Here is a 15,597-nt window from a genome sequence, read left to right as displayed (position 1 = left end):
ATCAAATATGACTTGCAAATATTTTCTCTCAACCTGTGGGTTGCATTTTCACTTTTTTGACAATATCCTTTGATTGCACAAAAGCTTTTAACTTTGATGAAATCTAATTTATCTAACCATCCCCAAGAAAAAGAAATGCAAAAGGCAAAACAGTTGTCTGAGGAAGCCTTAAAAATTAGCTGAGAAAAGAAGAGAAGTTAAAGACAAAGGAGAAAAGGAAAGATATACCCATTTGAATGCTAAGTTCCAAAGAATAGCAAGAAGAGATAAGAAAGCCTTCCTCAGTGATCAATGCAAAGAAATAGAGAAAAACAATAGAATGGGAAAGACTAGAGATCTCTTCAAGAAAATTAGAGATATCAAGGGAACGTTTCATGCAAAGATTGGCAAAATAAAGGACAGAAATGGTATGGACCTAACAGAAGCAGAAGATATTAAGAAGGGGTGGCAAGAATACACAGAAGAATTATACAAAAAAGATCTTCACGATGGTGTGATAACCACCAGATAACCATGATGGTGTGATCACTCACCTAGAGCCAGACATCCTGGAATGTGAAGTCAAGTGGGCCTTGATGCTTAGGAAGCATCACTGTGAATAAAGCAAGTGGAGGTGATGGAATTCCAGTTGAGCTATTTCAAATCCTAAAAGATAATGCTACGAAAGTGCTGCACTCAATATGTCAGCAAATTTGGAAAACTCAGCAGTGGCCACAAGACTGGAAAATGTCAGTTTTCATTTCAATCCCAAAGAAAGGCAATGCCAAAGAATGTTCAAAAAACACACAATTGCACTCATCTCACACACGAGCAAGTTCAGTTCAGTTCAGTCGCTCAGTCGTGTCCAACTCTTTGCGACCCCATGAACCCCATGAAACACGCTAGCAAAGTACTGCTCAAAATTCTCCAAGTCAGGCTTCAATAGTACGTGAACCGTGAGCTTCCAGATGTTCAAGCTGGATTTAGAAAAGGCAGAGGAACCAGAGATCAAATTGCCACCCGTTGGAAAAAGCAAGAGAGTTCCAAAAAAACATCTACTTCTGCTTTATTGATTATGCCAAAGCCTTTGACTGTGTAGATCACAACAAACTGGAAAATTCTTCAAGAGATGGAAATACCAGACCACCTGACCTGCCTCCTGAGAAGTCTGTATGCAGGCAAGAAGCAACAGTTAGAACTGGACATGGAACAACAGACTGGTTCCAAATCAGGAAAGAAGTATGTCAAGGCTGTATACTGTCACCCTGCTTATTTAACTTATATGCAGAGTACATCATGCAAAATGCCAGGCTAGATGAAGCACAAGCTAGAATCAGATTGCCGGGAGAAATATCAATAACCAGATATGCAGATGACACCATGCTTATGGCAGAAAGTGAAGAGGAACTAAAGAGCCTCTTGATGAAAGTGAAAGAGGAGAGTGAAAAAGCTGGCTTAAAACAACATTCAAAAAACTAAGATCATGACATCTGGTCCCATCACTTCATGGCAAATAGATGGGGAAACCATTGTTTCAGTGGTTTCAGTGAAAGACTTTATTTTCTTGGGCTCCAAAATCACTGCAGATGGTGACTGCAGCCATGAAATTGAAAAGACGCTTGCTCCTTGGAAGAAAAGCTATGATCAACCTAGATAGCATATTAAAAAGCAGAGACATTACTTTACCAACAAAGGTCCACGTAGTCAAAGTGATGGTTTTTCCAGTAGTCATGGATGGATGTGAGAGTTGGATTATAAAGAAGGCTGAGCACCGAAGAATTGATGCTTTTGAACTGTGGTGTTGGAGAAGACTCTTCAGAGTCCCTTGGACTGCAAGATTCAACCAATCTTAAAGGAAATCAGTCCTGAATATTCACTGGAAGGACTGATGCTGAAGCTGAAACTCCAATACTTTGGCCACCTGATGCAAAAAACTCACTCCTTGGAAAAGACCTTGATGCTGGGAAAGACTGAAGGCAGGAGGAAAAGGGGACGACAGAGGATGAGATGGTTGGATGGCATCAGTGACTCGATGGACATGAATTTGAGCAAGCTCCGGGAGCTGGTGATGGACAGGGAAGCCTGGTGTGCTGCAGTCCATGAGGTCGCAAAGAGTCAGACACGAGTGAGCAACTGAACTGAACTGAATCTTTATTACTCCCTCCCTTCTGCCTCGAGTTTAGTTGACTCTTCATTTTCTAACTCCTTAAGGTATAAAGCTAAGTCCTTGATTTAAGATCTTTTTTCTTTATTAATGTAGGTATTCACAGCTATAAATTTTTCTCTGAGCATGTACTGCTTTTACTGTATTTCATGATTTTTGATATGTTATGTTTTTGTTTTCACTCATCCCAAAGCATTTTTCTAATTTATCTTGTGATTTCTCCTTTGACATTATTTGTCTATAGAGTTTGTTGTTTAATTTCCACACATTCCAATATGGTGAAATTTCTGAATTTTCTTCTGTTACTGACTTCTAGTTGCATTTCACGGTAGTGAGGGTAGATAGTTTATATGATTTCAATCATTTTAAGTTTATTGAGAATTATTTATGTCCTAACTATGATGTATCCTGGAGAATGTTCCATGTACACTTTGGGTATATGGAAATGTTGTTGGGTAGGTATCTGTTAGATACAGTTGGTTTACAGCATTGTTTGTTCAAGTCTTCTATTTCTTTGTGTATCTTTTGTCTAGTTATTCTATCCATTATTGAAAATGAGGTGTTGCTATCTTCAACTATTATTGTTGAACTCTATTTCTCCCTCAATTCTGTCAGTTTTTGGTTCATACACTTTGGGGCTGTCTTATTAGATGTATACAAGTTTATAATTGCTGTATCTTCTTGATAAATTGAACTTTTGTCATTATATAAAGTCAAACTTTGTCTTGTAAAAATTTTCTCTTAAATTCTATTTTGTCTGGTATTAGTTTAACCACTCCATTTCTCTTTGGCTACTATTTGCATGGAATTTTTTCTACGCTTTCACTTTGTACTTGTGTCTTTGAATCTAAAGAATTTAGATAGCATATAGTTGGACTACTTTTTTTTCCCTATCCATTCCGCTAATCAATGCCTCTTAACTGAAGAACTTAATCTATTTACCTTTAAGTAATTAGTGATAAGGAAGAAATTGTTTCCTCCATTTTCCTATTTGTTTTCTATATATCCTGTCTTTTTTGTTGTTATTGTTCTCATTTCCTGCATTATTGCCTTCTTTTTTCTATATTTTTTCTATATTTTCTAGTATACCATTTTGATTCCCTTACTTCTTTTTATCATATTTTTTATTTCTTAGTGGTTAACAGTTAACAATTATATTTAACAACTTACAAAAACCAAGAATGAATTAATAATAATTTAGTTTCAATAGTTTCAAAACTTTGCTCCTATATCGCTCCTCCCCCCTTATGTTGTTATGGTTACAAATTGCAACTATATAAACTGTACATCCATCAACATAGATTTACAAGGACTGTTTTATACAGCTGTCTTTTAAATCATATAGATAAAAAGAACTTCGAACCAAAAAAAAGTTAATATTGACTTCATTTGCCTATGTAGTTATACTTCTGGTGTTCTTTACTGCTTTGTGTGGACTCAAGACTGTCTAGTATCATTTTATTTCACCCTGAAGGCCTCCTTGTAGCATTTCCTGTAGGAGAAGTTCAGGTCTACTAGCACTGAACTGTTTTTGTTTATCTGGGAATGTCTTCTTTTTTTTATTTTTTTGGAAGGACAGGGTTGCTGAACACAGAATCCTGAGCTAACAGGTTTTTTCTTCCTGAACTTTCACTATATTATTTCACTGCCTTATATGGTTTCTGATGAGAATCAGCTGTTAATCTTTTTTAGGATTACTTATATGTGATGAGTTGCTTCTCTCTTGCTGCTTCCAGGTACCTGCCCTTATCTCTGGCTCTTGAAAGCTTGATTATAATGCATCTCATTGTGGATATCTTTGAGTATGTCTTCCGTGGAGTGCACTGAGCTTCTCTGATGTATAGATCCAGACCTTTCATCAAACTTGGGATCTTTTCAGCCAGTATTTCTTCAAATAGTCTTTTTTGCCTCTTTCTCTCTATCTTTTTGGGACTCCATTATGCCTAGGTATGTTTAACAGTGTCCCACAGGTTTCTTAGGCTCTGTTCTCTTTGCTTCATTCTTTTATTTTTGACCAAAATCAAGTTTGCTGATTCCTTCTTCTGCCTGTTTAGATCTGCTGCTGAACCCCAATAGGAAATTTTAAATTTCAGTTAAACTTTTCAACTCTAGAATTTCTATTTAGCTTTTATTATTTCTACCTCTTTATTGATATTCTCTAATCCGAGACAGACTCTCATGGTTTCCTTTAATTCTTTGTATATGGCTTCCTTTACCTCCTTGAGCATATTTTAAATAGTTGATTTTAAGTTTTTGTCCAGGAAGTCCAAAGTCTGGGCTTCCTCAAGGGCAGTTTCTATTTATTTCCTTGTCTCTGTGAAAGGCATATTTTGCTGTTTTGTATGTCTTATTATTTTTTTGTTGTTGAAAACTAGAAATTTAAAATATTATAATCTAGCAACTCTAGAAATCAGATTTCCTCTCCTTCTCAGGGATTGTTGTTGCTGTTTATAGTTGTTTGTTTAATAACTTCTGAACTGATTTTGTAGTTTATTTTCTCTATCATGAGTGACTAGTGAAGTCTCTGCTCTTTTAGCATAATGGTTAGTTAGTGACTTGATAGAAATTGCTCTAAACCCCTGAAATCAAAAACAAAACAAAAAACAAGTCTTAGCAGATGGGTTCTGTGTGTGTGTGGGGGCATACCTTCAACATCAGTCAGGCAGTTTACAACTCTACCTTAGCTTTCACTTTCTGTTTGTGCAGGACCTGAAAGTTAGACAGACATGAGAGCTTAGGGACTGAAGTCTTTTCTGAGCAAGTGCCCAAACCTGGACATGTGTGTAGCTGCTGAGATTCCAAGGAATATGTGGAAGCTTTTAAAAACCTTTATTTCCCAGTTTCTCATTCCTCAGCCTTTCCTCCCAAGCTTTCTAATTTGTCTATTGTTTGCCTGTTGTTACCCCTTGCTCCTGGCAGCAGGCCCTAATACATTTGCTGTTAAATATTTTTAACAAATGCCAGCCCACCCACCCCACTAACTGCACCCCCTCCCCCAGTATAGCTGTGTCAGTACTAGGAGAGTTTCAAATTAACCAAAGTAAAAAAGGCAAGCCCTTAGAGCTGGTCCTTCATGGGTTCATCAGACCAGTCAGACCATTTTAGACCACAGTTCTTTGAGAATATGATCCAGTCTGCTTCCTTTGATAGACAGAATTATACCCAGAAGGGTGACTGTTGCCTTCAAGGCTACCACTGAGCTAGGGGGTGGAGGATGGGGTTAGTGTAAGTAAAATACCAAAAAAAAAAAAAAAATAAAGCTCTCTTAAAGAAATTCAGTTATTTCTTAAAATTGATTAAGCATTCTCCAGGTTGCAATAAACTTTTGATTAGTTTTCAGAGTCTCAATAAACTTGATTCACTGCTTGTTGAGTTCCCTACACTGACATTTTGTTCTACCTTGGGTAAGTCTTCTTAATAAGGATCAATATATCTGTGGTAGGGGAGAAAGGAGGAGTATGGGGACAATGATAAATTCACATTATTCAGGAGGCATTCCTTGATTAATCCCAACCAGGCCCATTTTTCACTCTTGGCATTTATTTAATATTAGATCAATATTTATTGATCTGTCTTATTTAAATATTAAGTTCACTTATACTTTTTAAAATATAAAGTTGATAAAAGGAACTTTAAAAAGAATGCTACTAACATTAAAAATAATAAGGTTAGAGCCATGTTTTTCTTATTTTGAATTCCCTTCTCAATCCTCCAATCCTACTAGCAACTATAGGTCTCAGGACTGAATGAATGCTTTCAGTGAATGACATAAATGAAAAACAAAATTAAAATGGGTGGCATAAGTATTTTAGTACTCTATCAAGTGTCATCATCAATTAGATCAGTATTCTTCCTTTTGAAAAATATGTCTACCTAATTTCTATTCAAAAGCACAGAAGATAAGTTTACAATTTCAGAAGCAAAAAACAAACGTCAATGAACACTGCAAATCTGTCCCTAGTATGCAAAAAGGGGACTATTATTGACTCCAAATGTCTTAGGGATAGAAAAAAGGAAACAAAATCATTTGCCTGGGTTTCCTTCAAAACAAACTTATTTTCCATATATTATATTTCAAACTTACTCATTGTTTAATTCTAAAGCTTGATAGGCTGCTTTGATTCGAGCTGGAGGATTCCTTTCTCTCCATGCCTTCTGCATAACTGTAGGAAAAACATTTCAAAAGGTAGATGAGATGGCAAACATAAATTATCTTATGCAAAACATACAAAGAATGATTTAGAAGAATAAACAAAGATTTAAATAACATGTTCTTAAACATAAACAACAAACTGGGATGATAGCTCACATTAACCTTATGAAAAGTTTACACTAAATTTGGAAGCTTCACATAAAATAGAATAATATTATTTCTCTGATTTATATGAATAATAACATAGGTGGTACTCAGTCAAGTTAACTATATCATTATTATACATGAACATTTATATATTTAAATGTGTATTAAAATTGATATCAGATTATAATTAATGAAATATTCTTGTTCTTTTATCCTTTTGGAAAGGTTCTATGAGACTGCTAAAAATACACAAAAACCTTAAAAACCAAAGTTTTTATCTAATCAAAGATTCAGTCTGTAAAGAATGCCTGAATTTGTATTTTATATTAAAGGGGGGAAAAAAGGAATTAATTTAGGATACAGTACATTTAAGGAAAATATGAGTCTCTACTAAGAGTCAAGAAAAGCCTGAATTAGTATCTCTCTGGAATAACAATATTAGTTTTGTTATCATTTACTATACCAAATTTAAAACTTCACATTAAGCAAAGTTTCTTTAAAATTAAACAAACAAATAAACAAAGAAGATCCATGAAACTATCTGGCCTATTTCAAGTTTGATAAGAAAAATAGAGAATCTATGAATGTTGCTTTTGGACGGAAACCTACAACTGTCCAGAAAGAATAATGTGGAAAACATTTGAGTTTTCCTTTGGAAACAAAATATTAGTCTTGGCTTAGAAATGGAGATAATATATTCTACTTGTGTAACAAAAATACATTTCTCATATCAAACATGTCACTAGCTAGCTGACAGCTAATGCTTCCTGAACTTGGCAAACTGATGCAAGTCAGCACCCATATGCTAACAACCAGGTAAAGAACAGCATTTTGCTTAAACATTAAAATATTACCTAAAAATCAAATATAATACTTAACTTGCCATTTTTAATGATGAGGCTCTCTTCCATAAGTTACATAATATTTTCAGGTCTAATTTTGACATTGAATTTTATTAACAATTTAAATGGTTACCTGGTACTCTAGCATATTAAGTATACATAGTAATTTATTTAACCAGTTCTCTTTTGATGGATAATTAATTTTTTGCTAATATAAAAATACTATGATAACCGTCTTTTAACATCTATCTTTGTATATACCTGTCCAAATATTTCATTTTTAGAAGTGGAATGGTTAAAAACTTATGCATCTTTTAAAGGACTTTGGATATATATTCCCAAATTCCTCTCAATGAGATTGTATTAATTCACATTTTTTCAGGCAGTGCAGGAGAGTGACTATATCCCCACTTCCTTAATAACCCTGAGTAGGAAAATCCCATGGATGGAGGAGCCTGGTAGGCTGCAGTCCATGGGGTCACTAGAGTCGGACACGACTGAGCGACTTCACTTTCACTTTTCACTTTCATGCACTGGAGAAGGAAATGGCAACCCACTCCAGTGTTCTTGCCTGGAGAATCCCAGGGACGGGGGAGCCTGGTGGGATGCCATCTGTGGGGTCGCACAGAGTCGGACACGACTGAAGCGACTTAGCAGCAGCAGCAGCAGCAGTGTCAATCTTTGCTAATTTAATACATGGAAACTATCTCACTTTCATTTGTATTTCTTCAATTTCTAGTAAAGTCATCTAATCTACCATTAAGCATTTATTTTTTGTTATTCATATATTTTCAAATGCTCTATCCAGCCCCATTATTCCTCACAACCAATGTAATTCTAAGCTAAAGAGGAAACAGGAAATAAAGAAGAGGAAGGAAAATATTTACTTCCCTCTAAAACAAGGTTTAGAAATCATTTGGTATTCAATGGTTGATTTAGTATTTAACTGTTGATTTATTATAGTCTTCAAAAGTTCTCTTTAAGAATTCGTGATATGCTTAAGAAATAACACAAGCAGTTAACAATTTAATCAAATTTATCTATTTTTCAAGTTAAATAATATTCTAATATGCTAAGAAGCAGAAGGGACTAACTACCATTCAATCTAAGACTAGAGGTCAGAAATATAAATGCCTTGAGACCTTGCAGAATTAAAAGCACATGCACTGCCTAAAAGAGAGAATCACAGTTAAGGTCTAACTGATAACTGCCAAGTGGAAACGTGGGTCCATATTTCCCAACTTAAAATTGTAAAGCTGGAGTTTAATGTTAAATAGCCTCTTGATTATGTCTGTTCACTGTCCTAAACAAACAAATCAATAGAGTAAGAACAAAAATCTACTAATTTAGTAATTACTAATGACAACAACTATTTCTGCTTTATTGACTATGTCAAAGCCTTTGACTGTGTGGATCACAATAGACTGTGGAAAATTCTGAAAGAGATGAGAATACCAGACCACCTGACCTGCCTCCTGAGAAATCTGTATGCAGGTCAGGAAGCAACAGTTAGAACTGGACATGTAACAACAGACTGGTTCCAAATAGGAAAAGGAGTACGTCAAGGCTGTATATTATCACCCTGCTTATTTAACTTATATGCAGAGTACATCATGAGAAACGCTGGGCTGGAAGAAGCACAAGCTGGAATCAAGAATGCCAGGAGAAATATCAATAACCTCAGATATGCAGATGACACCACCATCCTTATGGCAGAAAGTGAAGAGGAACTAAAAAGCCTCTTGATGAAAGTGAAAGTGGAGAGTGAAAAAGTTGGCCTAAAGTTCAACATTCAGAAAACGAAGATCATGGCATCTGGTCCCATCACTTCATGGGAAATAGATGGGAAACAGTGGAAACAGTGTCAGACTTTATTTTTGGGGGCTCCAAAATCACTGCAGATGGTGACTGCAGCCATGAAATTAAAAGACGCTTACTCCTTGGAAGGAAAGTTATGACCAACCTAGATAGCATATTGAAAAGCAGAGACATTACTTTGCCAACAAAGATCCATCTAGTCAAGGCTATGGTTTTTCCTGTGGTCATGTATGGATGTGAGAGTTGGACTGTGAAGAAGGCTGAGCGCCAAAGAATTGATGCTTTTGAACTGTGGTGGTGGAGAAGACTCTTGAGAGTCCCTTGGACTGCAAGGAGATCCAACCAGTCCATTCTGAAGGAGATCAGCCCTGGGATTTCTTTGGAGGGAATGATGCTAAAGCTATAACTCCAGTACTTTGGCCACCTCATGCCAAGAATTGACTCACTGGAAAAGACTCTGACGCTGGGAAGATTGGGGGCAGGAGGAGAAGGGGACAACAGAGGATGAGATGGCTGGATGGCATCACTGACTCGATGGACGTGAGTCTGAGTGAACTCCGGGAGTTGGTGATGGACAGGGGGGCCTGGCGTGTTGCGATTCATGGGATCGCAAAGAGTTGGACACGACTGAGCGACTGAACTGAACTGACTGAATGACAACAACAGAATGGGAAAGACTAGAGATCTCTTCAAGAAAATTAGAGATACCAAGGGAACATTTCATGCAAAGATGGGCTTGATAAAGGACAGAAAAGGTATGGACCTAACAGAAGCAGAAGACATTAAGAAGAGGTGGCAAGAATACATAGAAGAACTGTATAAAAAAGAGCTTCACGACCCAGATAATCACGATGGTGTGATCACTCACCTAGAGCCAGACATCCTGGAATGTGAAGTCAAGTGGGCCTTTGAAAGCATTACTATGAACAAAGCTAGTGGAGGTGATGGAATTCCCGTTGAGCTATTTCAAATCCTGAATGATGATGCTGTGAAAGTGCTGCACTCAATATGTCAGCAAATTTGGAAAATTCAGCAGTGGCCACAAGACTGGAAAAGGTCAGTTTTCATTCCAATCCCAAAGAAAGGTAATGCCAAAGAATGTTCAAACTACTGCACAATTGCACTCCTCTCACACGTTAGTAAAGTAATGCTCAAAATTCTCCAAGCCCGGCTTCAGCAATACGTGAACCGTGAACTTCCAGATGTTCAAGCTGGTTTTAGAAAAGGCAGAGGAACCAGAGATCAAATTGCCAACATCCACTGGATCATCGAAAAAGCAAGAGAGTTCCAGAAAAACATCTATTTCTGCTTTATTGATTATGCCAAAGCCTTTGACTGTGTGGATCACAATAAACTGTGGAAAATTCTGAAAGAAATGGGAATCCCAGACCACCTGACCTGCCTCCTGAGAAATCTGTATGCAGGTCAGGAAGCAACAGTTAGAACTGGACATGGAACAACAGACTGGTTCCAAATAGGAAAAAGAGTACGTCAAGGCTGAATATTGTCACCCTGCTTATTTAACTTCTATGCAGAGTACATCATGAGAAACGCTGGGCTGGAAGAAGCACAAGCTGGAATCAAGATTGGCAGGAGAAATATCAATAACCTCAGATATGCAGACGACACCACCATCCTTATGGCAGAAAGTGAAGAGGAACTAAAAAGCCTCTTGATGAAAGTGAAAGTGGAGAGTGAAAAAGTTGGCCTAAAGCTCAACATTTCGAAAACGAAGATCATGGCATCTGGTCCCATCACTTCATGGGAAATAGATGGGGGAACAGTGGAAACAGTGTCAGACTTTATTTTTGGGGGCTCCAAAATCACTGCAGATGGTGACTGCAGCCATGAAATTAAAAGACGCTTACTCCCTGGAAGGCAAGTTATGACCAACCTAGATAGCATATTCAAAAGTAGAGATATTACTTTGCCAACAAAGGCCCTTCTAGTCAAGGCTATGGTTTTTCCTGTGGTCATGTATGGATGTGAGAGTTGGACTGTGAAGAAGGCTGAGCGCCGAAGAATTGATGCTTTTGAACTGTGGTGGTGGAGAAGACTCTTGAGAGTCCATTGGACTGCAAGGAGATCCAACGAGTCCATTCTGAAGGAGATCAGCCCTGGGATTTCTTTGGAAGGAATGATGCTAAAGCTGAAACTCCAGTACTTTGGCCACCTCATGCGAAGAACTGACTCATTGGAAAAGACTCTGATGCTGGGAGGGATTGGGGGCAGGAGGAGAAGGGGACGACAGAGGATGAGATGGCTGGATGGCATCACGGACTCGATGGACGTGAGTCTAAGTGAACTCCAGGAATTGGTGATGGACAGGGAGGCCTGGCGTGCTGCAATTCATGGGGTCGCAGAGAGTCGGACACAACTGAGCGACTGAATTGGACTGAACTAAACTGAACTGAATGACAATGGTCAAGAGCAATTTGTCACATCACACATATAGGCACATTTTTCTTTTTTTAATATAAAATATTTTTAATATAAATTTTTAAATATAAAATATAGATATAAATCATTATATTTATATGAGTATCTATAAAGATCAATATGGAACCAATAGTCTATTTCTTGATTATCATTCATGGATAAAGTCTAGTTCAGTCTTAATGGGGATTTTTCATACCTCTAGAAGTACTACATAAAACTTTGCAATGACCAAAATGGGACAAATAATTTTAAGAGAATCAACCTCTAAAGCTTCAACTTTATATGACTCTTTCCTGTGTCTGATCTAACTGAAGAATGTTCCTCTGATTAGTCTATGTGTTACGCTGGTTTCTCTTTCCACAGGCTCCTTGCCTCACCCTGCTCCTTTAAAGATATATTACCTATTCCTACTTCATAAAAGAAAAGCTTACTTTTCACCCATCCTGAGTGCATCGCATTTCCAAGGTGCATCGCCCTAGAGTGTAAAAATGTACAGGTGCCTCAGGAACAAGTTTGGGTTTCGGAGCAACTGTTTTTAATCAAGAAACCTATAATAGAGATTTGTGTCTTCACTTATTTAACAGGGAAGCTCAGTATTAGAAATACAAGGGGCTACCCTCATGGCTCAGCTGGAAAAGAACCCACCTGTCAACGCAGAAATAGAGTATTCTGGCTGCTGGAAGTTCTGAATTCAAGTATATTGTAGACTGAAGAGGGAGTAATAATTTTTACCAGATCCATTTATCAGCACCCTTTCTCCCCTTACTATCAAGCATGCACTGTCCCTAAGGGAAGGTTCTCTCATAGCAAGGCAAAGAAAGCATTGGTAAGGGATAATAAAGGCAGTGGAATCTTGTTTTGGCCAAGTGATAAGCTCAAGGCAAGGCTCCAAGACTTACCTATCTTTTCATCTTAGAAACTGAATTCAGAAGAGAGATGGTTGTCATAGGGATGAATGCTAACATGTCTATTTGAATTTAAAAAATGAAGTCAGACTTCTCTGTCAGAAAGTATGTCTGACTCAGTTGACAGGAATGAAAATGAGAACTCACCCAGCCAAACAGGTTATATGGAGGACCTTTTTCAAAGCTGGAAGAGCCAAATATGTAGCTCTATGAATTTGACAAAAATATAAAGAACAAGATTCCATTTAGAACTATATGGTCAAAAGAAACTTACATTTTTAACAAAAAATTACACAAAACTGTTCAGTACTGGGGGAAAGAGACTCTTAGAGGGCACAAACAAAATCTTGTGCGCACCAGAACCCAGGGGAAAGGAGCAGTGACCTCACAAGGCTGAGCCAGACGTGCCTGTCAGTGTTTGAGAGTCTCCTGCAGAGGCATAGGTCAGAAGTAGCCTACTGAGGGGATGGGGCACTGGCAGCAGCAGCCGTGGGAGGTGAGTGTTGGCATAAGTCCTTTTTGAAGGTTGCTAATAGCCCTACTTTTTAAGAAAGTAGGGAAAACCACCAGACCGTTCAGGTATGACCTAAATCAAATCCCTTACAATTATACAATGGAAATGATGAATAGATTTAAGGGACTAGATCTGATAGAAAGACTGCCTGATGAACTATGGACGGAGGTTCATGACATTGTACAGGAAACAGGGATCAAGACCATCTCCAAGAAAAAGAAATGCGAAAAAGCAAAATGGCTGTCTGAGGAGGTCTTACAAATAGCTGTGAAAAGAAGAGAAGCGAAAAGCAAAGGAGAAAAGGAAAGATATACCCATTCGAATGCAGAGTTCCAAAGAACAGTAAGGAGAGATAAGAAAGCCTTCCTCAGTGATCAGTGCAAAGAAATAGAGAAAAACAATAGGATGGGAAAGACTAGAGATCCCTTCAAGAAAATTAGAGATATCAGGGAACATTTCATGCAAAGATGGGCTCAATAAAGGACAGAAATGGTATGGACCAAACAGAAGCAGAAGATATTAAGAAGAGGTGGCAAGAATACACAGAAGAACTGTACGAAAAAGATCTTCATGACCCAGATCATCACGATGTGATGAGCCAGACATCCTGGAATGTGAAGTCAAGTGGGCCTTAGGAAACATTACTACGAACAAAGCTAGTGGAGGTGATAGAATTCCAGTTGAGCTCTTTCAAATCCTAAAAGATGATGCTGTGAAAGTGCTGCACTCAATCTGCTAGCAAATTTGGAAAACTCAGCAGTGGCCACAAGACTGGAAAAGGTCAGTTTTCATTCCAATCCCAAAGAAAGGCAATGCCAAAGCATGCTCAAACTACCACACAATTGCACTCCTCTCACACGTTAGTAAAGTAATGCTTAAAACTCTCGAAGCCAGGCTTCAGCAATACGTGAACCGTGAACTTCCAGATGTTCAAGCTGGTTTTAGAAAAGGCAGAGAAACCAGAGATCAAACTGCCAACATCCATTGGATCATCGAAAAAGCAAGAGAGATCCAGGAAAACATCTATTCCTGCTTTATTGACGATGCCAAAGCCTTTGACTGTGTGAATCACCACAAACTGTGGAAAATTCTGAAAGAGATGGGAATAGCAGACCACCTGACCTGCCCCTTGAGAAATCTGTATGCAAGTCAGGAAGCAACAGTTAGAATGGGACATGAAACAACAGACTGGATCCAAATTGGGAAAGGAGTATGTCAATACTGTATATTGTCACCCTGCTTACTTAACTTATATGCAGAGTACATCATGAAAAACGCTGGACTGGATGAAGCACAAGCTGGAATCAAGACTGCTGGGAGAAATATCAATAACCTCAGATATGTAGATGACACCACCCTTATGGCAAAAAGTGAAGAAAGACTAAAGAGCCTCTTGATGAAAGTTAAAGAGGAAAGTGAAAAAGTTGGCTTAAAGCTCAACATTCAGAAAACTAAGATCACGGCATCCGGTCCCATCACTTCATGGCAAATAGATGGGGAAACAATGGAAACAGTGGCAGACTTTATTTTGGGGGACTCCAAAATCACTGCAGATGGTGATTTCAGCCATGAAATTAAAAGACGCTTACTCCTTGGAAGGAAAGTTATGACCAACCTAGACAGCATATTAAAAAGCACAGACATTATTTTGCCAACAAAGGTCCATCTAGTCAAGGCTATGGTTTTTCCAGTAGTCATGTTTGGATGTGTGAGTTGGATTATAAAGAAAGCTGAGTGCCAAAGAATTGATGCTTTTGAACTGTGGTATTGGAGAAAACTCTTGAGAGTCCCTTGGACTGCAAGGAGATCCAACCAGTTCATCCTAAAGGAAATCAGTTCTGAATATTCATTGGAAGATTTGATGTTGAAGCTGAAACTCTAATACTTTGGCCACCAGATGCTAAGAGATGACTCATTTGAAAAGACCCTGATGCTGGAAAAGATTGAAGGCAGGAGGAGAGGGGGACGACAGAGGATGAGATAGTTGGATGGCATCATCAACTCAATGGACATGAGTTTGAGTAAACTCCAGGAGTTGGTGATGGACAGGGAGGCCTAGCATGCTACAGTCCATGAGGTCGCAAAGAGTTGGACACAACTGAGTGACTGAACTTAACTGAACTGAGTAGTCCTACCACAGAGCCTGTAGACTCCAGGAATTGGTTGCCTCAGGCCAAACAACTAACAGGGAGCGAGCAGCTTCTTATTGCAAAATTCAGGCTTATATTGAAGAAAATAGGGAAAACCATTAGGCCATTCAGGTATGACCTAAATCAAATCCCTTATGATTATACACTGCTCAGTCATGTCTGACTCTTTGCTACCTCATGGACTGTAGCTTGCCAGGATCCTACCAGCAGAAAATTGGATTAAAGATTTACTGAGCATGGCCCTGCCCACTAAAGAAAGACCCAGTTTCCCCACAGCCAGTCCCTCCCATCAGGAAGCTTGCACAAGCCTCCTGTCTTCAGCCATCAGAGGGCAGACAGAAAAAAACAAGAACTATAATCCTATAGTCTCAAAAATAAAAACCACAATCACAGAAAGCTAACCAAAACAATCATATGGATTCACAGCCTTGTATAACTCAATAAAGCTATGATCCATGTCATGCAAGGCCACCGAAGATAAACAGG

General features: G+C 38.2%; 1 protein-coding gene across 23 annotated transcripts in view; it reads right to left on the bottom strand.

Annotated features, from left to right (window-relative positions):
* Positions 1–15,597, bottom strand: part of ST7L (suppression of tumorigenicity 7 like) — a 144,073-nt gene that overhangs the window by 110,886 nt on the left and 17,590 nt on the right. For all 23 annotated transcript variants that reach the window (XM_025288086.2, XM_044944548.1, XM_025288083.2 and 20 more), the window contains one exon: positions 6,228–6,306. In XM_025288086.2, coding sequence (XP_025143871.1) covers positions 6,228–6,306 — 79 coding nt within the window. The remainder of the gene's footprint in view (positions 1–6,227; positions 6,307–15,597) is intronic.

The sequence above is a fragment of the Bubalus bubalis genome, chromosome 6 (genome assembly GCF_019923935.1).
Source record: "Bubalus bubalis isolate 160015118507 breed Murrah chromosome 6, NDDB_SH_1, whole genome shotgun sequence".
Taxonomy (NCBI): Eukaryota; Metazoa; Chordata; class Mammalia; order Artiodactyla; family Bovidae; genus Bubalus; species Bubalus bubalis.
This window is presented reverse-complemented; position numbering and strand designations above follow the sequence as displayed.